We start from the raw sequence: 24,966 nt of genomic DNA on the forward strand, positions 1-24,966 counted from the left end.
TTTTTGGTAGTATCCCTCCCAGAGGGGAGTCACTTTCGCTTTTCACTCACCGCGTGACTTTTACAGCCTCTTAATTTAAGCACCCCACCGGGGGTGGAGGAGCGTGATGGGCGAAATTAATTTGTTGCAGAAGACGGTTTTAATGTGGCTTTCTCCTCCTTCCAACACAGTCCTCATTTCCCTGCCAACATCTCTGTCACGTAATTCACATTTTCCGTCCATGCCCACCTGCCCCTGTCCTAAATTTGATCGATTGCGGCGAGCGCCCAAACACAAAACCCCAAAAATCACAAAATGCGCTAGAGTTTGCCAGGCCATCAACGCGAAAATCTATTAAATGTGCGCCACACTGCACGTGGGCGGCTTTAGACCCTCCAGACTCATAAGCACACAATTTTCGGACTGAAATTTTGCATAAATCAACGTTCTCTATTTATTTCGATATTCGGATCAAATGTGTTCACTAGTTAAAACATTAAAAATTTTTTTTTTTATTTTTTTTTTATTTTTTTAATTGGTTATTAATTACGTTCACAAATAAAAAAAATTTCTGTAGAACAAGACTCGTCATTCATTTCAAAGGTTGTAGGGCGGGCCCTATTCCACAATTCAACACAATTTTCATGTCCATACCAATTATTGGGCTCAAACTTTGCAAAATTTGTATATTCAGGTTTCGTTCCAGTAGTATTTGAGATTATATTATTACGATCATTATTGGATATCATAAGATCTGTCCAATATCTGCGCGTACGGTCTAAATGGCCACGAAGAGCATTCCACTCTTCTTCACTTTTTAAACTAACAAGGTGTCCATCCATTTGGCGGCAAATATTATAGGCTTTCTCCCATGTAACTGATTTAATATAGTCTACAAAATAGTGTTTTCCATTAAGAATTTTGCAAAATTTTGTTGTACGAGGTGGCCTTGTGCATGCAGTCATCCATTTATCCAATTTAACGAATTCCTGTTCTGCCATTAAGTTCTGTAGATTCTCCAGTCTCAACCCTTCTAAGTGTAGTTTCACGAATTCTTTTCCTTTTAGGATGAGGTTTTCCCGATTTCGATTTTTGCACTCATGTAACTCCTTCAGTAACTGTGTCAAATATCCTAAAATTGGTCTTGCTACTTTGTAACAATACGCTCCGCATTCATTCTCCTCATCTTCAAGCTAAAATAATAAAATGCTTGTATACTTAAATTTTTTTTCTAATATGAATAAATATTCTTACCATACAATCTTCCATGGAACTTTGCAGCCCCAGAATGAATACAAATATTAAAGGAATTAGTTTCATTTTTGCTTTCAAAAAATAAGTAAAACACCCTCAGTCATCAAACTGATAATTCGTACTGAGCTTATGTTTCGATGCTTCTCAAATCAGCTTCTGAAGTCTATTCAGAATTAATATTATAATGCAAAAACAAAAACTTTAAGAGTGCCTAGAGACCTTTGGCTTTCCTGGAGAGCGATTGATGATCGCATTGAGTCGAATTGTGTTCAGCTGCCTTTGGAATGGCATCTGCTGAGATTTCGCTGCCGACAGCCAAGCCATTTCCGGCCAGACAATAAACGGGCGCTCGGCACTTCCGTCTTTCAGTTTTCAATATACACATATTTTTTTGGCTTTTCTTTTATTGTTGCTGGAGCTTGACAAGGACAAAGCCGAAGCCTGTGACAAGCCCGAGCCAATTCGCTGCACAAACAAAAACCAAAACGACAAAAAATAATATATATGTATGTACATATATATAAAAACAAGAAAATTTCATTTATCTTCTGCACGAGTACGAGTATGTGGCCGCAGGCGCATCCAATACCATCTGAAAAGCCATGTCAGGAGTACCAGAACCAGTTCCAGTACTCTCGCCAGGACCCACTGCTTGTTGTCGTTTAGCTTAATGGAATTTGGCGCGCACATTTAGCCAGCCAGCAGGGCGTCGGCACACTGACTCTTGTCTGACACAGAGCACTTGATGAATTCTTTATAATATTCCCCGATTTATTTTCGCCCTGATGGAGAAATTCCAAATTACATGACATTTTAATGCATAATAAATAGTCGTTAAGAAATTTTATGAAGAAAATTGGATCGAAAATGTATGTATGTTTGCAGGAGCTAATAGAAAGTGACACTTAATTGACGTTTACTCTTGACATTTTTTAGTTGGATATATCCACTTACTTTGTATTGTGTCGAAAATAATTGATCTGGTTGGATGTCAGGCATTAGAATATAACAAGGAAAACTAACTTTGGGCGGAGCTGAATTTGATATACCCTTGCGGTAAGGATTGGATATTTATTGCAAATGTCGTATATAGTAGGCTACTTATGAGAGGGTTCCGATATAGAAGGGTCCCGATCCTTATTCGAATTGTTTCAAATTCGAATAAAACCAATTATTTAAAAAAAAATTACAAAAAAAAACCCAAGCTTCTATCTTCAAAAATACTAAAGTTGGTATTTTTTGCAAACACCATATCACGACCATATCTTCCCCAATTCTCATCCGATTCGCCAGCGGAGTACCTTAAACGATTTCTGGATCGATTTCCCACAATGCTGCATAAAAATCCTGAGACAAAATATTTTTTAGATTTTTTGTCCATTTTTCATGATGGGATCCCTCGAAAATGGGGTTTTCCCTTATATGGCCCACAGTGACCACCATAACTTCCCCAATTCTCATCCGATTCTCAAGCGGAATACCTTAAACGATTTCTGGATCGATTTCCCACAATTCTGCATAAAAATCCTGAGACAAAATATTTTTTAGATTTTTTGTCCATTTTTCATGATGGGATCCCTCGAAATTGGGGTTTTTCCCTTTATGGCCCACAGTGACGACCATATCTTTCCCAATTCTCATCCGATTCTCAAGCGGAATACTTTAAACGATTTCTGAATCGATTTGCTACAATTCTGCATAAAAATCCATTTTTCATGATAGGCAAAGTATGGCATTTCCGATCCATCAGTTATGTGGAAGCTATAGAATATAGTCGGCCGTTCCGACTGCGTATTAAAATTATAATATCCTCTGCAAGGGTATACAAATTAAAGTTTGTAAAGTTTTTAATTCATTTTCTAATCCATGGAATTTTTTTCTCTTTCTTCGCAGACAATGAATTGTATTCTGGTACTGTGGCGGATTTCAGCGGCAGCGATCCGATTATCTACAGGGAGCCCCTCCAGACGGAGCAGTACGATAGCCTGAGTCTCAACGGTAGGTAGCCAGATAGTGCGTTTGTAGCCACTTGTGGTAATTGAAAACGTCAAGGACCCTGTCAGGATGGCGCTTCTGCTTTATTAGCGCAGTGTGCCTCCTCACCCCATTCCAGTATGCATCTGAGGTCGCCAGCTGGACGCTGTGTGCACTTATTGTCGGTGTGTCGATGTGTCGGTGTCCTTCCTGTCGAATGTCAGTTGGCGATGCGATTGCGTGCGATTGCCTTTTGCATATTTCAAGGGTCCCGCCAGCTCCTGCTGCCATGTAAAAGCTTCCATTAACTGAATCTGAGTCCGAATAGACGTGGCACGTCCGACTGTCATTTACCACCGTAGGAGATGGGCGTCAATCGTCCCCCATTCCAATCGACGTCCTTCCGCCAGAGTTCATAATTCATATTGTATGGCCAATGGAGGAATGCGTCGAGAGCTGTGAACTGTGAAATCTTTAATGTTTCACTGAGCCACTATATGTGGCATTAACTCATCGACGAACTACTCAACGCCATATCCACATGGATCTAATGCATGCCAATGAACTCATTGAAACCCATTTATTCCAGCTGATGTCATCGTACCTGTCATAAAATCATGAAAATGACAAAAATCCAAAACTATCCACCATAAAAATGTTTGCAATCACGAAACCTATAAACTGAACTTAATGGCTAAACTTTGTTTAAATTTCTCCCCGTCTTCCAGCCCCCAACTTTGTCAGCTCGTTCACGCAGGGAGACTTTGTCTATTTCTTTTTTCGGGAAACCGCAGTGGAGTTCATAAACTGTGGCAAGGTGAGTGTTTTCCAATCAATTCGATGAGGAACAACAACTGCCAGGGGCACGAAAGTGTCTGCTGATGCTGCGTGTTGGGCAATTCCTTATTTATTTGCCGCAGATTGTCGCAGTTGTTGGCCCTCTAACGATGGAAGCTGAGCAGCATTAATATCTTATCCTTCCATGCGATTTTCAGGCGATTTATTCGCGCGTTGCCCGCGTCTGCAAGTGGGACAAGGGTGGCCCGCATCGTTTCCGCAATCGCTGGACATCGTTCCTGAAATCCCGTCTCAACTGCTCCATTCCGGGCGATTATCCCTTTTACTTTAATGAAATCCGTAAGTTCAATTTCCAACTTTAAACGCCAGCATTCTGCGCTGTAATTGGTTCGCCGAGAAACGTAAACCAATACGCCAGCTTGCCTGATAAGCTGATTAAAAGCTTCAACTTGTTTCTATTTTTACTTCAAGAATCGGCGAGCAACTTGGTGGATGGCCAGTACGGATCGATGAACTCCAAGCTGATCTACGGAGTCTTCAATACCCCGACCAACTCCATTCCGGGCTCTGCGGTTTGTGCCTTCGCCCTGCAGGTGAGTTACCCGCCATGAAATTGTTTCCCGAAACGGAAATTTTAATTTGCGACTCTCCTACCTCGCGCCAGGACATTGCCGACACGTTCGAGGGACAGTTCAAGGAGCAGAGCGGCATCAACTCCAACTGGCTGCCAGTGAACAACGCCAAGGTGAGTCCTTCATGTCTTCGGATTAGCATTAAGCCCAACCCTAACGTTCTTGTGACCGCACTTGAGCACAGATGGTGCCGCACAAATTTATGACTTATGGCCGGCATGCCATAAAAATGTTTCTGCAAAATGTATTCCTCGTTTGGCACCAAATCTGCATTTGCATCCCGAATGCTTTTGCCAATTTCCAGCAGATGACTGCACATGTCGGCATCGATTCGGGTTCTTGGCAGAGCTTGCTTTTGTCAGCTTTCTGATATTGGTAACTGACTGAATGAGAGTCCTTGCCAAAGGACGTGCTGCAACGACTCACTGTAACAATTTGCTAAAGATATTCAACAAACTCTCCAATGATGTGACAGCACTAAGCCGTATATTTTATTAAATCCTTTAAATTGCCATATTAAATTTGCATTTGGTTTCCATTCGGTTTATTTTTAGGTACCTCATCCTCGCCCTGGTGCCTGCCACAACGACTCCAGAGGCCTCACGGACCCCACATTGAATTTCATCAAAACACATTCGTTAATGGACGAGAATGTGCCGGCATTTTTCGGTCAACCGATTTTGGTCCGGACGAGCACAATGTGAGTAACTAACTGCCGTCGCCCGAGCCCGAGTTTGAGCCATCATATTCACATCGCCTTTATTTCGTTGCTTCGTCACTTCCGGTTTCCGGCCAAAAAGCGAGATCCGTCCCCAGTGGGAAGCATAAATTTTCAGCCAGCCAGCTGGTTGACTTTTGGCCAGCTTAGTGGTTGCAGTGGGCTATAAAGGAAGAGGGCTTTGAAGGGCTTGGCTTGGTAGTAGTTGGCTTTACAACCATAATGTGGATACAATAAGCGTTGAGAAAAAAGAAATAGAAACATATTCAAAATATATTATATTTAACATTGAATTTCGAATCTAACATAGTTTGGAAGAGGTCTCTAAGCCATAGACTGAATCTTTGTTGGCCAATATCCGACCCACACATACAGAGTAGGTTGCAGCATCTGTTCTAGCCCGAGTTTATGGAAATTGGCTAAAGGTGTTAGTCAGCGCAAATAACCGTAAACCAAAGCAACATGAACGGAGCCACGGGGGGAGCGTTTCCATAAATTATGGCCAACGATTTCGCTCGTTCTGGCTTCTGGCCGGGGGGAGAATTTAAAAATTCAATTTGGTAACTTTTCCATGTAATTGAGCCACAATTACGGCGAACAACGCCGAGATGTGTTCCAGAGTTGGGGGCGGTGCGGAAGAAACTTTAAAGGGTCTAAATCATAAGCGAGCCACTGAGCACCACTCTAGACACTGGCTTTGGTTTTGGGGCGAGCAGTGGTGCAGGTGGGACTGGCAGTGGAGCGATAGTTTGAAGCAAACGAACCGAGCCAGCCAGAAGGAAATGCATGGATGCGCCGAGGAGGCAACCCGTAACGAAAATATGTATGCACAACTGAATAAATTAGAATGAAATATGGAACACGTAGCAACAACGCAGACCGTAGACCTGCTCCATACTTTCCTCCATATCCGCATCCGCATCCGCATCCCTATCCACATGAGCACACCACAACAAATGCAAAAGCGAGTGGTGCAGTACGGTGCAGTGACTGTGTGTGGGCGGGTGGGTGTTGGTTGTTAAAAAAAATGAAGTGGGGCAGACCGCTTTCTGCAACTGACTCATTGCATTTTGGGGGCCAACTGGTGCAACTTCGACGACGGATGCTCGGCTGGGACGCATCCAGGACGAGGGCGTGCATCAGAATTTAATCAAGAGCCCAGGACACTCAATTGAAAGCCATAAAAATGCGCAAAAGTTACTCCCCACATTTTTTTAGCCCAACTATTCTCATATGTCAGCACGTCAGCGGCCTTCGGGCTTCCTTCTGGGCCAAAAGTTTGCAGGATTATGCGTCATTGCCATTCCATAAATCAAAATATAAACTGGGTCATCAGCGCAGAATCCTTACTGAGCGATAGTTAGTAATTAGTTACCTACTGACTTAAGGAGCAACTATTTTCTTGGAATATTAAGAAATATTTTCAGACTTAAATTTAAATTCTTTTATGGAATTGTTGGTCCCATCTTGAGAGCTCAAGCGTATTAGAATCGGGTCAAGCTCTTAATGCCAAGACCGTTTTCGGCCAAAAGAAATCATTTATCATCTCAACGATTCGGGCTCAAACAATACGCATAAATTATATTCTGTGGCAACTGGAAACCAGAACGAGATACCGCAAAGCGACGGCTTCAAGGTGTGAATCCGGTCGAGGGGCTGGTTGGAGCGGGGAGCTATTGAACGCAAATGACAAAATCAAATCAAAAATTCTGTGGAATTTATGGCATTCGGCCGAAACATAAATTTATTATAATTTCGTTGGGGTCCCAAATCGCTTGGCCACTTCCGCTCCTCGGCTTCTGCCGGCTGCCTGTGTGCGGCGTGGGCGTGGGCGTGGCTCAAATAAATCTCGGAAAGGAGGCGACGTCTTTTTTGCCGGGATTTCCATGATTTGCATACTGGAAGGGGCCCTGGTCTGGACTTGAGGCGGGTCTTCAGTCTGGGGCTGGTTGTGGCAAAAGTTTGCAGCAAGTTGAAAACTGTATGTACTCAGCTCAGGATAGTGTGCAGCATCTTCCTTCGACTTGAGTGGAAAGTGTCCAAGCAAGACCCGGGCTCCTCGGGTTCTCCGTTACAAATTGTTTCCTGGCGCAGACCGGAAGTATCCCATATTCAACTGATTCCTACCAGCAGCTGGCTGGCTGACCGTATCCCAGTCTGCATCTTCCTGTTCCTGTTCCAAGGTATCGCATTGTCCTTAACGTGTTCTTATCGGCCGGGAAGTTGACTCGGCATGAGGTGGACAAAGCCGGCTAACTGGCCCATCCCCCCATTCTGGCCATTTGTCTGGCGATGTTGTTGCTGTCATCGTCGCCCTCTGAACTCATCGGAGCGATACAAAAGTTGGCAACATTTTTGCAAGTTTCAATTGCCAGGACTTTGGACTTTGACCCGGCCCAGGACGTGGCCCTGGGTCCTCCGTAAACATTTTTTTTCCCCTACTTTGTTTACATATTTATTTTGCATATCCCTGACTTTCATGTTGGCCTTCGGAGGTTTCTTTTTGTCGAATTTAAGCTTAAGCTATATTTGTTCTCATCCCTCCCGTGGGCTTTCTTTGTCTAGTTTGAGTTTAAATTAAACTTTTTCGATTCGGGGCTAGCTTTCTTAAAATAATAAACATTTATTGAATCCACTTTTGCTCAACCCCTGCCAGCATTACATTAAACTTTAGTCGACATTGTATGCCCAATCTTTCCACTAAACACAATTCTCGTGCTGGAGTCCTCGAATTCCAACCCAAACTAGAACTAAATTAAAACTTTGTTTAATGAATTATTCGCAGAAACGTTGGGCAATTTGGAAATTGTTGCTCCACACAAGCTCCGATGCTCCGCAAACAAGATTAGTTAATTAACAATAAAAAAAAAGCAGAGCAGTGGGACATGGAGTGGCTGCTCCTGGGCCGCTCTGCAGCACTGTGGCTTCCATTTCTGCTGCCAGACATTTGCATTTAAATCGAGCCAGAAGGCATGACAGCCAACAATGGACAGGGACCATGGACGATGGACCAGGCCACAAATGTTGCAACAAGAGGCTGCAGCGGCGGGCCCAGCTTTTGCGGTGAAATCAGAGAGAAATTTTCATTTTTATTTCATCTACTTGTGTTGCTTTTATTGTAGTTATTGTTCGGAATATATTTAAAAAACGAGAAACAAAAACAGACTGTAGTTGTTCTAACCAGAACACTTCAGTGTGCTTGTCCTTCTCGTCCTGACAGCGGCGACCATTTTGGCGTCTGTCCATTATTAATGGACGTCTAACCGAAATGACAGACGTTCGTCCATTGTCAGGGAAACGAGCGACAACAATGTTGCAAAATAAAGAAAACATGCAACAATGTTCGGTTGTTCATTTAGGAGACTGACAGAGGTTTCTCATGCCACGGATGGATGAAGAAAAATTAGATGCCAGGGATATCGAATCATCACAGTAGAAAACTTATCAAAAAAAAAACTTTTTAATGAAATTCCCATTCTCCATTTCCATAGATATCGCTTCACACAAATCGCTGTCGATGCGCAAATAAAGACTCCGGGTGGCAAGACCTATGATGTTATTTTTGTGGGCACAGGTGAGTTAAAAAAGACTCTAAGATCCATTTAGAGAATATCGAATAATTTTTAATCCAACCCCATTAGACCATGGCAAGATCATTAAGTCGGTCAATGCCGAATCCGCCGATGCCGCCGACAAAGTCACATCGGTGGTCATTGAGGAGATCGATGTCCTGACCAAAAGCGAGCCCATTCGCAACCTGGAAATAGTTCGAACCATGCAGTACGGTGAGTATACACAGGAAAATATGCATGTACAATGATGCAAATAACCTGTATTGATTTCGCAGATCAACCCAAAGATGGCAGCTATGATGATGGCAAATTAATCATTGTGACTGACAGCCAGGTGGTGGCCATACAATTGCATCGTTGTCATAATGACAAAATCACCAGCTGCAGGTGGGTGCCAGACAACTACCCGCTTTCAGGTTTACCTCCCACTCCAGTGCCCCAGACAATGGCATTTTTATTATCATGTAACAATTTGCGCGACACTCGTGTCGCCTGTCTGACACTTGACTGCCTCAATATGCGACGCAATCGTCGAGCTCTACACTTTACACATTTTCGAGTTTCATCAGCCCATTAAAGCACTGAAAAAAATAATCGATATAAAGCCCTATGTTTAAGATAAATGCTTAAGAAAGGCTTGACTTTCTTTTCACTGTGCATTGTACAGATATTTATCCAACATTCTCTGCATCTCCACAGCGAGTGCGTTGCATTGCAGGATCCTTACTGCGCCTGGGACAAAATTGCTGGAAAGTGTCGCTCCCACGGCGCACCCAGATGGCTGGAGGAGAACTATTTCTACCAGAATGTGGCCACTGGCCAGCATGCGGCCTGCCCCTCAGGTGAGTAAGAACTTGGCTCGACAACGAGGACCTCGAGATTAACGCCCTCTCTCTATCCAACCAGGCAAAATAAACTCAAAGGATGCCAATGCGGGGGAACAGAAGGGATACCGCAATGAAATGGACTTATTGGATTCGCGACGCCAGAGCAAGGATCAGGAGATCATCGACAATATTGATAAGAACTTTGAAGGTGATTTATCTAAACGGTTTCCCCACTGCATCAATTTATGCATATACCTATATATATTTTGGATTTGTTCGTTTTGCTTTTTGCACGTACTTTGCTTGTCAGTTTCCCAGAAGCCATTTCCATCTCCTCCTCCCGACCTGCCACCTTACTTGCTCCGCATAACCTGTTACCTGTTACCTGTTGTCTTGCGATGCAAATCACATTTTCATTTTCCCCTTGTCCCCTGGCTCACAGTGCTGTCTTATTGCCACTTTATGCCATTCAACGCCCATAATATCTGTTGCCTTGCACTTGTTCCTTCAGGAAACTACTTATTTCTATTTTGTGTAATCTTTCTTGAAAAAATCTTAGAAAAAAAACTATTTTATTAAACAAGAAAATACTTTAAAACAAGAGAGGAAATATAAATTATTAAATATCTTGATTCTTAAATTCTGATACTTTTATGTAAATATACTGCATGCATTTAATCGCTTTCAAGAAGCTCTTTTTTGTGTCAAATATTCACACACTAACTAATGGCCAGTATAATGAGGAGAAAGTTCTGAAACAGTTTACTTGTTGTTGTACAATTTTACTAACCGTTTTTTATTCACAATTTTCTTGTTTCTTTTTTATGATTTTATGATGAACTTTTGTCGTGCAATTACCTTATACCATGCGTTCTAAATTCGATGTTTGGATGTTAATTGATGTCGTTGAAATAATGGACCAACCTCCATAAAATATACCACCCACACTGAAACCGAAACTGACCCACCTCTGAAAACCCACCAATTCAACAAACTTGAAACCAAATATCTGTTGTGTATTCAAATGTTTATTGAATGTTTTGTCTAATGCACACTGTATCGATGCCAAAACGAACAATCTATTGCGAAATTATATACTAACCGAAGGTCCCCAAATATCCGCAGATATAATCAACGCCCAGTACACGGTGGAAACTCTGGTAATGGCCGTACTGGCTGGCTCGATCTTCTCCCTGCTGGTGGGCTTCTTTACAGGCTACTTCTGTGGTCGGCGCTGCCACAAGGACGAGGACGACAATCTGCCATATCCGGATACGGAATATGAATACTTTGAACAGCGGCAAAATGTTAATAGGTATGTTTTCAGAGAGATATATCATTTAAAAAATTTGATATTAATGGAATCTTATTCCCTTTAGTTTCCCGTCATCGTGCCGCATCCAGCAGGAGCCCAAGCTGCTGCCACAAGTGGAAGAGGTGACGTATGCGGAGCCTGTTTTGTTGCCACAACCTCCACCGCAAAACAAGATGCACTCGCCAAAGAACACACTCCGAAAGCCTCCCATGCACCAGATGCACCAGGGCCCCAACTCGGAGACACTTTTCCAGTTCCAGCCGGATGGCTACAACACCCAACAATCCTACCGCGGCCGCGACAACTTTGGCACGCTGCGCTCTCACCAAGTGATGGTGAGTGGTTCAGTTTAAGATACAATGAAATATAATTCTAAATATTATTTAAACCTACTTTCAGGGCGATAACTACAGACGCGGTGATGGCTTTTCCACCACCCGCAGCGTTAAGAAGGTAAGACATCTCAAATATTAATCCAACTAGAAGAATACGATTAATTTTTTTTATTTCCATCTATCGTATTGTACTACTGCTACTACTACTACTATTACTAATAATAATCTCTAATCGTTACTATTGCGATCTTTTCGATGTTGTTCGACATTAGTTAACTAACTTGCTCGCCCGTCGAGAGTCCCTGTGCTGCGCTTTTATTTGAAACCTCCTCGCACAATCGTCGATTGGTGTATTTCATAGTTTCACTTGCTATCCGTGTTGTATGTGGGTGTGTTTTGGTGTGTGAGTGTGTGTATGTCCTGCCACATCCATTACATAGAAATAATATATAAATTAGGATAAAAAGCACAAGTCATTCAATCATTACAATTCATACCTTTTAATCATAAATGTTGTGTGTAGTTACTGTGCCATTTGCATGCTTTTCTTTTAATTATAAAAAATCATCGTGAAAATAAATTTAATTTGTCCCTTTAATTTAATTGGGTTTCAATGGGTGTCTATTAAGTATGCGCTGCTATCCATCATCACTCCTCCACATCTCATTAATCATTTTGAAGCGCATGTCTAAAATCCATTTACATCCCATCTCGCTAGTTTTTTTTAAGATCTTTTGGTTCTTTTGGAAATACACCAATCGCTCGAAATCGCTCTGCCGGCGAATCCTTTTGTCTCAAAACTATACCTATGCATTATAGTTACTTTCTTTATCGAGCTCTATCTCTATCGATACTAACTCCATCCTATAAAAAACCCGACAAAAAATTACCGGAAAAAAAAACAAAAATCTATCTCTATCTTATCTCTCTCTTCTTCTTCCCATTTTTTTATTAGGTTTACCTTTGAGACGGGAGTGGGGCGGCTGAAACCAGTCAGGGACTAATTACCCAAAATATGGTAAATACTTGTTTATAGCTAAAGCTCTATTATTTTATTTGATTTGTTTTAAATTATTTTAATTTTGTTTGCGCTTGGTTACCTCTCGACTTTTTGGTTTTTAGATTGATTTTTTGGGGTTTTTTGGTTTTGGTTTGCTACCTACTATAGTACTATTAATCTGGAAAATGTTTTGCTCAAAAGCTGCAATCTGGAACGAGCTCCCTTCGCCACGAGCTCAACCGAAATTCGATAGGCAAAAAGTAATTTTCAAAATCTCCCCGATTCTTGCTCTCTCTCTGTAGTATATATTTTGAATTTGGAGCACATTTTAGCAGAATATTATGTTTTAAAAATTTTTCAAAACTATTCAAATACTTAGGCACTGTTTGTTGCAGCTTTGTTGTTTGTTATATCTTTCTCTGTCTGTCTCTTCACTCACAGTTTCCTTTTGATTTTTTTTTTTTGAACACCACACGATTTTGAAAATGCGAAAAAGGTTTTGAACCACCAATCGGTCAATCAAACAATCAATCAATCAGGCCAGTCCAGCCCAGTCAGCCATCCCGCGCCCAACTCGCTTCGCGGTCGACATGCCAATCGCTGCCAGCGCTTCCTTTGACCTTTTGCCTGACCTCTGTCTAATTGGGAGTGTGTGTGTGTGTGTGTGTGTTTGGGGTTGGATTTGGCATTATTCGATATATCGCATACACCCTCCTCTAGCCTGAACCCCATCGAACCGCTTGAATCCCACTGCATGGGCACCAAAAACCAAAATTAATTAGCATTCGCCATTAATCCCCCACTGAGATGAACAGAAAAAAGTGTGTGTGTGTGCGTAATATTAAAAACAAATAATTAATATCTTGGACACATTAAAATGCAATAATCTAACTACTCCGCCCACCATGATACATGTACTTCCCACTTGACTCCTAATTTCTATATAGTATATAGCTAATAAGCTAATTTTTTATGTTTTATTGCTTGCCACAAATACCATTGGAAGAGATTTGATTAAAAAAATATAAAATATTAAAATTGAAAAACTAGAAACACACTCGAAAATTCGATCTGCCTTGCAAGAACATTTGGGAGCAAACTTTGACTGCAAACGTTTTTTTTCCTAGATTAAAGCAAATTAGAGTTATACTTTGTTGGTTTTTTTGAACTTTGATTTTTCCTCAACATTTACATAATTTTTCCAAAACTTAAACTTGAATGTTAAAGATGAGAAATTGATAAACACTCCACCCCATAGGCTGTAAACAACACAAACACACGTAATAGAAGTCTTGGTCGCGCAAGAAGACAGCCGCCCCGTCATGGTATTGGTAAGTTTACGTTGCGTTCCGTTACCCTAAGTTGCATTAAGTTAGCCTTATTTATTAACCCGGCCCACTGGGGCTCACAGAACACCGAACACGGCTCAGACACCTCTTCCACAAAACTGTATCTGTCGTCCCTTCCGGTTTTTCCTTCTCTGATCTCGTGCTCTGTGGTGCAGGGTTGGACCCCCCATTGGGGAAATATCTGTGCTATTTTTAAAAATTAAAGAAAAAACTCTTTTTCCTATCTGTTCCTGTTTCTCAAGTCAAGAAACTACATGTTCAATTTTTTGAGTGTTTATAAATATTTGTTTTTTCCCATTTAAAATATCATTTCTAAATTTTAAGTAGTTTTGTGTGTGTGCATGTTGCAGCAGATTCAATGTTGTCTCAAAAACTATGCATTCCAAATAGCCCTCATATGTGTGTTATCCCTAGCATCGATGCAACATGCACCCAGCATATGCTCCGTCCATTCGCCCCAACTTAATCCAGTGCCTTTGACCTTTGCAGTAACTCAACACCCCTCGAATAGCCCCCAACAACAGCAGCAGCAGCAACAACAGCCGCACTCCAGTTCCGGGTCCTCGCCCGTAATGTCCAACAGCAGCAGCAGTCCGGCCCCTCCATCCAGCAGCCCCAGTCCGCAGGAGAGCCCCAAGAACTGCAGCTACATCTACCGTGATTGATTGATATGCAACACCAAATCGATGCCACTCATCCAGGCCCAGTCCACAGCCCAGTCCCAGTCGCAGTCGCAGCCCCCGCACCCGACAACGCCCCCAGCTCAGCCGCCCCAAAGGAGTCCCATTGGCAGAACGTACGCCAAGTCCATGCCGGTAACACCGATCCAACCGCAGTCGCCGCTGGAGGAGACACCCTCCTACGAGCTCTACGAACGCCATGTCCACGCCCACGACCACGCCTGCTCCGATGCAAGGTTCCACTTTGCCAATCATGACAACAATGAGGAGGAGGACGACGATGACGAGGAGGATACCTCTTCGCTAGCCATGATCACCCCGCCACCCCCTTACGACACTCCGAGAAGTGGAGCCGTTGCTGCCACGCCTCCGTTGCCACCGCCCCGTAGATTTCGCTTCGGCAACCGGGAGCTGTTCAGCATGAGTCCCGCTGGAGGCGGGGCCACGCCTACGGCCAGCAGCGCTATTACGCCCACAAAGTTGAGCGCCGCAGCAGCGGCCATGTTTGCAGCTCCTCAGGTGGCCACGCAGCTGAACCGGAAGTGGGCACACCTCCAGAGGCGGCGGCGCAGGCGGAACAGCAGCTCCGGGGACTCCAAGGAGCTGGACAAACTGGTGTTGCAGTCGGTCGATTGGGATGAGAACGAGATGTACTAGTTTTAAGGACTCCACTAAGCTAGGGATTTGTAGTTGCGTAATCAGAAACGGATTGGTTTTCAAAAAACAAAAAATTATGAAAAATGTAAGATAGGCGATACTTTTTACCAGCCAAGGGGGGTTACAGATCAAGATCACATCAGATATGTAATGCACCCTAGTTGGTGAAGAACCTTTCCAAGTATGCGATAGGAACTGGACGGGATGGATTTACTTACACACAAAAAAGCCACAGAGATTATACACGAAATTTATAGTTATACAGCCTTTACACAGATAGTATAACCAAATCTGCTAACAAGAATACGTATATAGGATATATATATGACTCTATATATACCAACTTCAGATATAGTCGCTAACTTAGAGCTGCAAACCATATTGTTAATTAAAATTCAAGAACACACGAGCCAGGAGATGTAAATATTAACGTAAATTAAGCAAACCTTATTCAAATGAATATACACGATATACACGATTTTTTGCATTTAACCGGGAGATATTGGAGATACTTGTAGAGGAAATGTACACGAGAACAGAAATGGACAAAACAAAAAAAAAAAAACAAAATGAAACGCTTATTACTGATTTACCAAAATAGTAGGGCATACAAATTAGTGTTAAGACATCCGAAATTGAGGAACCAGAGAGAGGTTTCTGCACTCGAGATTCACTCCGACCTGGAACTGAAACTGCCAATCGCAACTCAGATCTCCTCACCCAAAAGTCGAATCCATCGAATGCGTTGTCCGTTTGTCAATTTTATTTGCCGAGCCTTAAGCCACTTTTCCATTTCCGATTCGCCAAGTAGGACTACTCTGTAGGAAAGTGTAAAATATGTACAGGACTAAACGCATTATTCAACCTATCTGTACAGATAACACGTGTATGTGCGATATGTGCCATAATAGGGAGGGGATAGAGCCTGGCCCAAGAGGGTCATAAATCCCCTCACTTTCAGTTCAGTTGTTATAGTTTGCATAGGTTCAGGATGTATCCAATGCCGCGACAGATATTTCGCCATCTGTGTACATACGTATATGGGAATAATTATGGAGATGATGGAGGAGGAGGTGGAGGAGGAACACACAAATTTCATGTGAAGTGATCGATCAAAATTTAGTGAAAGCATTATATTATATACTTTAGCCTAGCCACTTAGGGTTTGTATTATAGATTTGGCTAGAGGGCAGAACGGAACTTTTGAAAATATTTTCTCTAGGGGCATTGCTAATGTTGTTCTTGTAATAGAGTATATTTAGAGCTAGGCTAAGCTAACCCATATTCGATATTTTGTATGAAATCTTAAACAAAAGCTCATCAGATCAAACATGAAAATTGCGTTGAACGACGAGTTAAGAAAGCGTAGAAATATCTAAATCACAGCAAATTGTATAAAAGAAAACCAAACCGTACAGATAGTAGAGTTAAAAAAAAATCCTTTAAAAAAATCAAATCCTTGAAACACTTGCGTAGGCATATATACACTGAGATATACAATATACTTTATGCAGCAGCGATCTAATGCTTTTATATGCAATTTTACTTTTTGACAAAATGTATACAAACCGAAAAATGAACCGCAACAACAAGTGACAAAAGCGACTACATTTAGACAGCCAAAGACACAAGTAATTAAGTGCTATACATATTTATTTAAATTAGTTTTATTTGTAAATACTTGAGTAAGGTTTAAGCTCATTTGATATACGTATCTAGATCATTATCGTTTGGTTTATTTAGTTTTTAATTGCATTGTTTGGTGTTTAGTTTTTAACAATGAAGTGTCGAGTCATTCGAAAGCAATACAAATCCGTAAGCATGTAAGTCGTAAGCAAAAACGAATCAGACACATAGAGTAGCAGCAGATGGATATACATTACATAGCAAAGCCCTAGAAGTTTGACCTAATTCTAGATCTACATCAACTTATTATACAATTGCATACAAGTATTAACTGAATCAGATCATTAACTTTTATACACTTTACCATTTACACGTACATATACAAGCAAATTGAATCTGATCGCCGATTATTCAGTATACAAAGAGGGGAATCGATCACGTAATTGTAATTTAAGGCCAGGCTGCAATTGAAAGGTTTTACAGTGAATCATGCCTACAGACAAAATCCGCAACAACAGTAACAAAAGCAAAATGATTATATTACTCATTACATAAATATAGATGACCCGTATACATAAACTTATTAGATACATTAGAAGAGTGATTCTCTAGAAATGCTTTTAAATTTGAAAAACCCCAAAAAAAACAAGAAAATATAAATAATAAACAAAGCAAAAAAAAAATGATTTAAGCAAAGTATTTTATTAAAAACACTCATTAAAAGGCAGAGTTAGATGAAAAAAAAACTTCACATTTACTAAAATATTATGCAGAAAACAAAATTTGTGAGGAAACGCAACTCAGAAGAACATTTTTAAAGAGCAACCTCTGAGTTGACAATGAAGACCGCGACAATGTCGAAGAACATACTTTAAAAAAATAATTATAAGGCAAGTGAAAACGATTTTTAACTTTCTCCGAATAAGATGAAAACAATTATTAACTACTGATTGTAGCGGGTGCATTTAGCCAGAAATTAAACTATAATGAACAAGCAACATTTAATAAATTATTGACAAGCAAGCCCTAGAGAGTAGAAACCTGGAACCCAGAAAAAAATGAAATAAAAGAACTCGAAACATGACACACTCAAGTTTTCATTTTTCATTAAAAACAAAACGATATATATTCAAGTGCTTCTTACATAAAATAAATAAATATATATATATGAAAAATATATAAATGATTACTTGATAGATATTATTACGAGCAGGCATTGCATTATACATAAATACCTACTAACTAGTTTAAGGCATTAACCGTAACTGGATTATTATTGACTGTACTATTATGTTTTTGAGAAAAGGAGCAAACTATTACAGATAAACCCGTTCAGACTTCTGAATGGATTTGGGGTGAGCATGTTGCCTAAATATGTGCGATGTCCGATCTGTTTGGTTTTATAATTTCTAAGTAGACAGCTCTCTATGCTTCTAGAAAATAAAAAAGAAACATAATAAAAAAAAAACAAAAACACACTGACACGTAATCGATGCATTTTACTTACTTGAAAGCCATAAATGAAACAAAGTTAAGCGAGTTCATGAATTCAATTTATATAATTATGTTAAGATTTTATAACGGAAGAGCCTAACCTAACCATTACCTATATGAATACTGCGAAACTTTGTAAATACTTCACCAACCAAATAAATATTCCTTCATTTAAACAATACAAAAGCACGCTTCATAACTCAGACTACATGAACCCAAGGCAATCGATATCCTGCGCTTGGTTTCAAGCTTCACCCACATCATACACCAATTGGACACTAATCAGACACCAATCACACACCCGGCACACCATCATCAATACACACAGTCACAGAATCGACAGTCAAGATATGTATGTATGTGCTCTTCGATTAGGTAATCTCGAAGCATACGAGCCATGAGTATGTTATCCATTCTTTAGCGGTTACAAATACGTAAGGATAAATTTAAATTGTTGACTATGTAGCGCAAGAACATAATGAGTAATGAGTAACGAAATGAAAACCCTAAACCCAAAGCTAATAACAAATATTTACTCAAATAAGTTACGAAAGTTAGACACAAAACGGTACTTCCAAGCAACTATAGAGCTAACAGCAAGACATTTAAATGAAAACGAATTAAAACGCGAACTAAACGGTATGAATTGAATTCCCGATCCCAAACAAAATCTAGACACGAGAACACATCTAAATCAAATTCAAGTCGAACGGCTACATCTTCTTCCTTGACCTCTCAAAAAGACAAAAACACCTAAAAAAATTACTTCAAGTCAGAATTCGCCATTTTTTAGATTTAGTTCGAACCAAACGCTTCAGAAATTAGTATAGAAACACACTTAATTATTCACGCGGCATTTGTGCGCCAGAAGAAATCAGAATCAGATCCAAAGCATGATGAAGCTAAAACATGAACAACAAAAATTGTTAGTAAAAGACTGAGCTACAAAATATACATAAAAACAAACAAAAAAAAACAAAAATGAAAATAAAAAAAAAAACCAAAATGAAACAAAGGCAAACAAAACTAAAAACTAATCACTGATTACCTTTGATTCCAGTGAAAACTTAATTAATGTGCATTTTTAATTAAACGATTATTGACTAGTCGCTTCACAAAAGAAAACTAGGAGTTCAATAAATTCACTTGTAAATTTGTTGAGAAGTTCCTAAGCTCGAATCGCAGGCCTCTCCTTGTCAATCAATCAATCAGTAGAACCGGGAACTTCTGCAATTCTTTCTCAATCTATAATGGTTTATTATGAAGATAGTGAAGCTGCTAAACAAAATACGTAATTCGACACATTTTAGTTTCGCTTCAATTTGGATTTGAATTAAGAGGCTTATATTTTTTTGGTTTTGGGCCACTGCCACAGCGCCACAGAATAATCGCGAATGAAATACCTAGAAGGAATATATATATACCATATATACGAATATAGACACGAGTATATATGCATACACTTGCTTTTAGCTTTCCTAGATCTCTGATTTTCATACTTGAACGAACTGTAAGCTGCACGTCAGTTTCAGCCGCGAAATAATCAAACTCAAGCTGATAGAAAAGCCACAAGCCCGATGATCCCATTCGGTCCATGAACACACTCAGAACCCATTCAAGCGAACGGATCGGTACACATTCATACGCAAGCCACACAAGTTTAACATACGAGGCGAATGAAACAAATGAATAAAATGAAAATCACATATTATTAATGATTATTATATTGTATTATTATAACTGAAATATTTAGATGAAATGACGATTCTTAATTATAACACATTATAGATACATACAGAACAAGCCGATACAAACAAAATGAAAAAATCACAAAAAAAATGAAATTCAAAATGAAAAAAAAATTTAACAGAAAAAGAAACGGTGGGAAAGGAATCGAAAATGATTAATAAAAATGAAAATATAGAGAATATTATATTATGAACATAAACTATGTGTTTTATTAGAGAAGCCTCAATATCCTTGGATTTGGCACCCTTTATTAAAAAGATTATATTCGATTGTTCTTAATCACAAAATTTAAGCAATTTTTGGAGTAAGTATTGCTTAATGAGTTCTAAGTTCTGAAACGTAAAAAATATAAACCTTCCTGGTAAGTGTTTTTAAATGTTGAACATAAAGCCTTATTGGGACATACACACTGTGTATGTTTTAACGACGCAGATAACCCCAGCCCCAGTAGAACCAGTGAGCGGATGAGATAAGGTCCACCAGATCGTCTAAAGCAGTTCGACCAACAAACCAATGATTACATGTAGACTCTGATGACATCGACCTAAAGCCAGGCGATCCATTTTGCAGAACTTAAGATACCAATTATTATTTAAATCACAAATCAAAATGAAATTAAATAAGTTCTTAATACAAGAAATAAAATAAAATATTTATTTTACAAATTCCATGTGGTATTGTGTAATAATCTCTGCGCAATTCCCTTGTTTTTTCTTAGCTTCCGATTTCGAAGAGGCTGAAAATCTTGGGTCAGCCGCCCCAAGGCTGTTAGCTTGCAGATAGTGCTTGAAGCTATTCAGGCTGAGAAATCCGATCCAGAAATCAGTTTTGATTCAAACGCGGAGCAGCGAGCATCATGAAGCCGCTGTACTTCGTTCTGGCCCTTTGTGTGGCCCAATCCTGTGCCCTGTATCGGGGTAGGAGAAGCAATGACTACGACGATGACTATGACAGTGAGGAGGAAGGTCAATGGAAGAAGGAGCATTTGAAGCCGGAGCCCTGGAAAGTGCGCCACTCACCACCAGTGCATGTCCCACAGGATTTGTCATCTCAGCAGGCACCCCAGTACGCACAGGATTCCCGGGAAGTCGTTGTCCAAGCTCCAGAAGTTGGAGAGGTTGTTGGTGTTCGTGGTTTCAAGAGCAATGCCAATGGTCTGGTTAACGCTTTCCTTGGCATCCGTTATGGCAAAGTTGGCAGTGGTTTGGCGCGCTTCCAAGCTGCCCAGCCTACTGGCTACCAGGGCAGAGTTAATGCCAATGTGAAGAGCCCCAACTGCGCTCAGTTCCCGGAGCTCCAACGCCTGAGGGAGTCAGAGGCCAGGGGCGAAAACGTTGACGACTGTCTGACCCTGGACATTTATGCGCCCGAGCACGCCAGCAACCTGCCCGTTCTGGTATTCGTGCACGGCGAGATGCTCTTCGATGGCGGTTCCGAGGAGGCCCAGCCGGACTATGTCCTGGAGAAGGATGTGGTGCTGGTCTCCATCAACTATCGACTGGCACCCTTCGGTTTCCTGAGCGCCCTCAGCGACGAGCTGCCCGGAAACGTAGCTCTCGCCGATATTCACCTAGCTCTCGAGTGGCTGCAAAAAAATCTGGAGAGCTTTGGTGGCAACCCTGGTCAGGTAACCCTGTTGGGTCAGGCTGGTGGAGCGACCTTGATCCACGCCCTCAGTCTGAGTGGCCGCGCCAGTGGCCTCTTCCAGCAGCTGATTTTGCAATCGGGCACGGCCTTAAATCCCTACCTGATTGACGAGCGCCCACTGGAAACTTTGGACACCTTTGCCAGCTTCGCCCGCTGTCCGACGGTCGCCGACACCCGCAGCCTTGCACCTCTATACGACTGTCTGGGCAGTCTGCCCACCTCGCAGCTGGTTGACGCTTTTGAGCAGCTCTTCAACCGGAATGAGCCCCTTGGTCTTAGCTCCCTTGGCGCCTTCAAGCTGGTGGTGGGTGACCCTCTAGGATACCTGCCTAAGCCACCCGTCGCCTTGGCCGCCAACGCCAGCAACGCAGTACCCACGATCATAGGCGCCACCAAGGACGCTAGCGCCTTCATCCTGTCGCGTAAGTACACTTTAAAGAAAAATATTCTTGCACTTCCCTAATTTTTAAATGCATTAATAATAAAAAAAAACATATAAGGAAATTAAAATTAGAAAAATTGGGTCAGGTTCGAAACAAAAGTTCTAGTGGCTGTACGAGATAAGCAACTGTTGGGGTCTTGTGGGTCGCTTTTGATAAGGACTAGTTCGATTAAACAGCCTCATATAGTACAGCTACTTAGTGTATTGTCTAATTAGAGTCAAGGCACTTTTCTATATTTATAGAAACAGACAGGAAACATTTTGAACTTTATTATTGTGCTTTTGGGAAATTCACAGAGTTAAAAGTCAAGTGGCTTGTGCTTTATTTATTTTATAGATTTTAAAATGAATTGCAAATATAATATTTGTAATCAAGAAAGTTTAAATGTTTCTACTTATACTTTTAATGTTTTTTTTTAGGTTTCTACAAGCAGATTGAAAACGTACGATCGTACAATGTATCCGATTATATCGACGTGGTGTTACGCCACTTGGCCCCTCCCAGCGAACACCAGATCTGGAAGCAGTGGGCACTGCGCGAGATCTTCAGCCCCGACCAGGTGCGGAGCGTTGGCCCGAGCAGCGTGTCGCAAGGCCTGCTGGAGCTGAGCAACATGATCCTGTACCGGGCACCAGTAATCTTCTCTATTCGGAACTCGTACAGCAAATCTCCCGTCTACCTTTACAACTTTGCTTACCGTGGAGAGCACCATAGATTCGAGCATGTCGAGAGTCCTCTACCCTTTGCAGTGGATGCCTCGCTCAGCGACGACAATGTCTATGTGTTCCCATACCCGGTGGAGACCAGTCAGCTGAATGCCGTGGACAGATCTCTGTCGCGCGCTTTGGTGACTATGTGGGTCAACTTTGCCACCACAGGCGTGCCGAACCCGAACTCTGGAGTTTGGCCCCGTGCCTCCTCCGAATACGGACCCGTCTTGCGAATCTCCAACTCCGGAGGAAACTTGCTCGAGCTGGACCCACATTTCGGGGAGGGAATTTATGTTCCCAACCTGTATTCCAATTACTTCAATACCACCACGAAGAGCACTCCAGTTGTGATTCCTATTAGCACCATTACCCCCACTACAACTACGACAACCAGGCGTCCGTATGTGCACAATCCATATAGCAACTGGCAGAACAGGCAACCCCAGCAAACGTGGCCCGCCAAGGACTCAGCTGAAGAAGCCCGAAGGAAGCAGGAGTTCCGCGAATATCAGCAGCGAGAAGCGGAGGAGCGCCGGCGAGAATACCAGCTGCGCCTTCAGCAGCAACAGGAGCAGTTGCAGCGAGAGAGACTGGAACGCGAGAAGAAGCTGCAGGAACAGCAGCAGCGGGAACAGGAGCTGCAGGAACAACAAGAGCAGCAACAGCGAGAACAGGAACGCCGCGACCAGCAATGGCGTGAACAGCAACAGCGGGAGCAACAACAGCGGGAGCAACAACGCCGAGAGCAGCAGGAGGCGTGGCGTGCCGTGCTTAATCGAGATCCAGTGACATATGATGCCTATGGTAGAGAAATCACTCCCGACTTTGCTGAGCAAGAACGCCAAAAACAAGAACGGGAGCAACAGGAGCGAGAAGATCAGCGACGGGAGCAGGAGCGACGCGAATATGAAGAACGATTGGAACAGGATCGGCAGCAGCGAGAACGCGAGCAACAAGAACGCGAGCAACCAGACCAGTATCAGCCCGATAAAAATACTGAAGACAATCTTCACGCGTATCCCACATATGAAGACTACGTGAAGTCCCAGCAAGGAGAACAGTCTCCAGAATCTGATCCTGAACGCAACTATGCCGAAGAGCAACAGCGCGAACAGGAGCGATTAGAGCAAGAAAGGCTGCAACGAGAGCAGGAGCAGCGAGAGGATGAAGAACGGTTGGAGCAAGAGCGTCAGCAGCGAGAACGGGAGCAACAGGAACGCGAGCAACAAGAGGGGCAGCCTGAAGAAAATCCGGAAGACGGTCGTCAGCCGTATCCCACCTACGAAGACTACGCGAGGGGCCAGCAAGGAGAGCAATCTCCAGAATCGGATCAGGAACAGCAGCGCGAACAGGAGCGACTAGAGCAGGAGAGGCAGCTCCGTGAGCAGGAGCGCCGGGAATACGAAGAACGATTGCAACGAGAGCGCGAGCAGCAAGAACGGGAACAGGAACAGTCCCAGGGGCAGTCCGACAACGATCCATCACGTTATCCTAGCTACGAAGACTATCTGCGCTCCCAGCAGGAGGGAAGACCATCGGAATCCGACTCGGATCGTAACTACGACGAAGAGCAAGAGCGCGAACAACAGCGCAGGGATCAGCTGCGCCAGGAGCAAGAACAGGAGTATGGCCAGTCGGCCGGCTATCCAGGTTACGAGGGACCCCAAGAAGAGTCGGTTGGCCAGGACCAAGAGAATCAACCCGAAGTGGACCCACAAAACGATCCCAGCAACTACGCCACCTATGAGGATTACGTGCAGGCTCAGTTAAAGCTCCGTCAGGAGGAGGAGGAGCGCGATCGGGCTCTCAGGGAGGAGGAGGAACGACAATTTGCCCAGGCGGAGGCGGCGGAAGAAGCTGCTCGCCAATCCCACCAGCCAATCCCTTACACCGTTGAATTCAGAAGATTTTTGAACGCCCCAAGGCACACTAAGCTTATCCACCGCCAGCAAGATCGCCGCCAGTAAATTGTCGCGACTTTCTTATAAGTTCATGCATTGCAAAATAAAATTTAATAAACACTACGATTAAAAATGAAAAAAAAATAAATCTTTATCATTTGAGATGTTAACCACAGCCATTATTTTTGAGATTGAGGAAACAAACATTGCCCGGAAATATTTTAATTTTATGATTTACTGTTGTGAAGCCCTACAATAAAAACAAAATAAAACCATAGCTTTTGTGCTTAGCCTCTTTAATAAATA

The 24,966-nt window shown here is 42.1% G+C and overlaps 3 protein-coding genes across 7 annotated transcripts in view; all 3 read left to right on the forward strand.

Moving 5' to 3' along the window:
• LOC108133335 (semaphorin-1A) overlaps positions 1 to 14,418 on the forward strand; it is a 125,352-nt gene extending 110,934 nt beyond the window's left edge. Inside the window, exons 7-23 of one of the 5 annotated variants that reach the window (XR_011441931.1) lie at positions 3,127 to 3,231; positions 3,936 to 4,024; positions 4,203 to 4,344; positions 4,477 to 4,598; positions 4,670 to 4,750; positions 5,192 to 5,337; positions 8,847 to 8,929; positions 8,997 to 9,140; positions 9,203 to 9,314; positions 9,627 to 9,769; positions 9,834 to 9,962; positions 10,862 to 11,069; positions 11,134 to 11,404; positions 11,469 to 11,522; positions 12,360 to 12,422; positions 13,663 to 13,735; positions 14,243 to 14,288. Coding sequence is in view for 3 of the 5 variants with exons in the window: in XM_070276875.1 (XP_070132976.1) it covers positions 3,127 to 3,231; positions 3,936 to 4,024; positions 4,203 to 4,344; positions 4,477 to 4,598; positions 4,670 to 4,750; positions 5,192 to 5,337; positions 8,847 to 8,929; positions 8,997 to 9,140; positions 9,203 to 9,314; positions 9,627 to 9,769; positions 9,834 to 9,962; positions 10,862 to 11,069; positions 11,134 to 11,404; positions 11,469 to 11,522; positions 13,663 to 13,735; positions 14,243 to 14,418 (2,078 nt within the window). In the remaining 2 variants the exon portion in view is untranslated. Of the gene's footprint in view, positions 1 to 3,126; positions 3,232 to 3,935; positions 4,025 to 4,202; positions 4,345 to 4,476; positions 4,599 to 4,669; positions 4,751 to 5,191; positions 5,338 to 8,846; positions 8,930 to 8,996; positions 9,141 to 9,202; positions 9,315 to 9,626; positions 9,770 to 9,833; positions 9,963 to 10,861; positions 11,070 to 11,133; positions 11,405 to 11,468; positions 11,523 to 12,359; positions 12,423 to 13,662; positions 13,736 to 14,242 lie in introns of all 5 variants that reach the window. The other 4 variants (XR_011441932.1, XM_070276875.1, XM_070276876.1 and 1 more) reach the window with 4 other exon arrangements.
• Positions 14,419 to 14,439: 21 nt separating this feature from the next.
• LOC108133338 (uncharacterized) lies at positions 14,440 to 18,960 on the forward strand. The gene has a single exon (XM_043212544.2). The coding sequence runs from the start codon at positions 14,440 to 14,442 to the stop codon at positions 15,088 to 15,090; it is 651 nt and encodes a 216-aa protein (XP_043068479.2). The 3' UTR covers positions 15,091 to 18,960.
• Positions 18,961 to 20,767: 1,807 nt separating this feature from the next.
• On the forward strand, positions 20,768 to 24,964 carry Glt (Glutactin). The gene is made up of 2 exons (XM_017253191.3): positions 20,768 to 22,028; positions 22,469 to 24,964. Exons 1-2 carry the CDS (start codon positions 20,816 to 20,818, stop codon positions 24,724 to 24,726), a joined length of 3,471 nt encoding a protein of 1,156 aa, XP_017108680.3. The 5' UTR covers positions 20,768 to 20,815; the 3' UTR covers positions 24,727 to 24,964.
• Positions 24,965 to 24,966: the final 2 nt, after the last annotated feature.

Source organism: Drosophila bipectinata, chromosome 2L (genome assembly GCF_030179905.1).
Source record: "Drosophila bipectinata strain 14024-0381.07 chromosome 2L, DbipHiC1v2, whole genome shotgun sequence".
Classification (NCBI taxonomy): domain Eukaryota; kingdom Metazoa; phylum Arthropoda; class Insecta; order Diptera; family Drosophilidae; genus Drosophila; species Drosophila bipectinata.

Excerpts from the sequence above, each read along its gene's own strand:
- LOC108133338 (XM_043212544.2), top strand. The coding sequence starts at position 14,440 with ATGCCACTCATCCAGGCCCAGTCCACAGCCCAGTCCCAGTCGCAGTCG.
- Glt (XM_017253191.3), top strand. The coding sequence starts at position 20,816 with ATGAAGCCGCTGTACTTCGTTCTGGCCCTTTGTGTGGCCCAATCCTGT. Across the intron at positions 22,029-22,468 it reads TAGCGCCTTCATCCTGTCGC|GTTTCTACAAGCAGATTGAA; the intron begins GTAAGTACACTT and ends GTTTTTTTTTAG.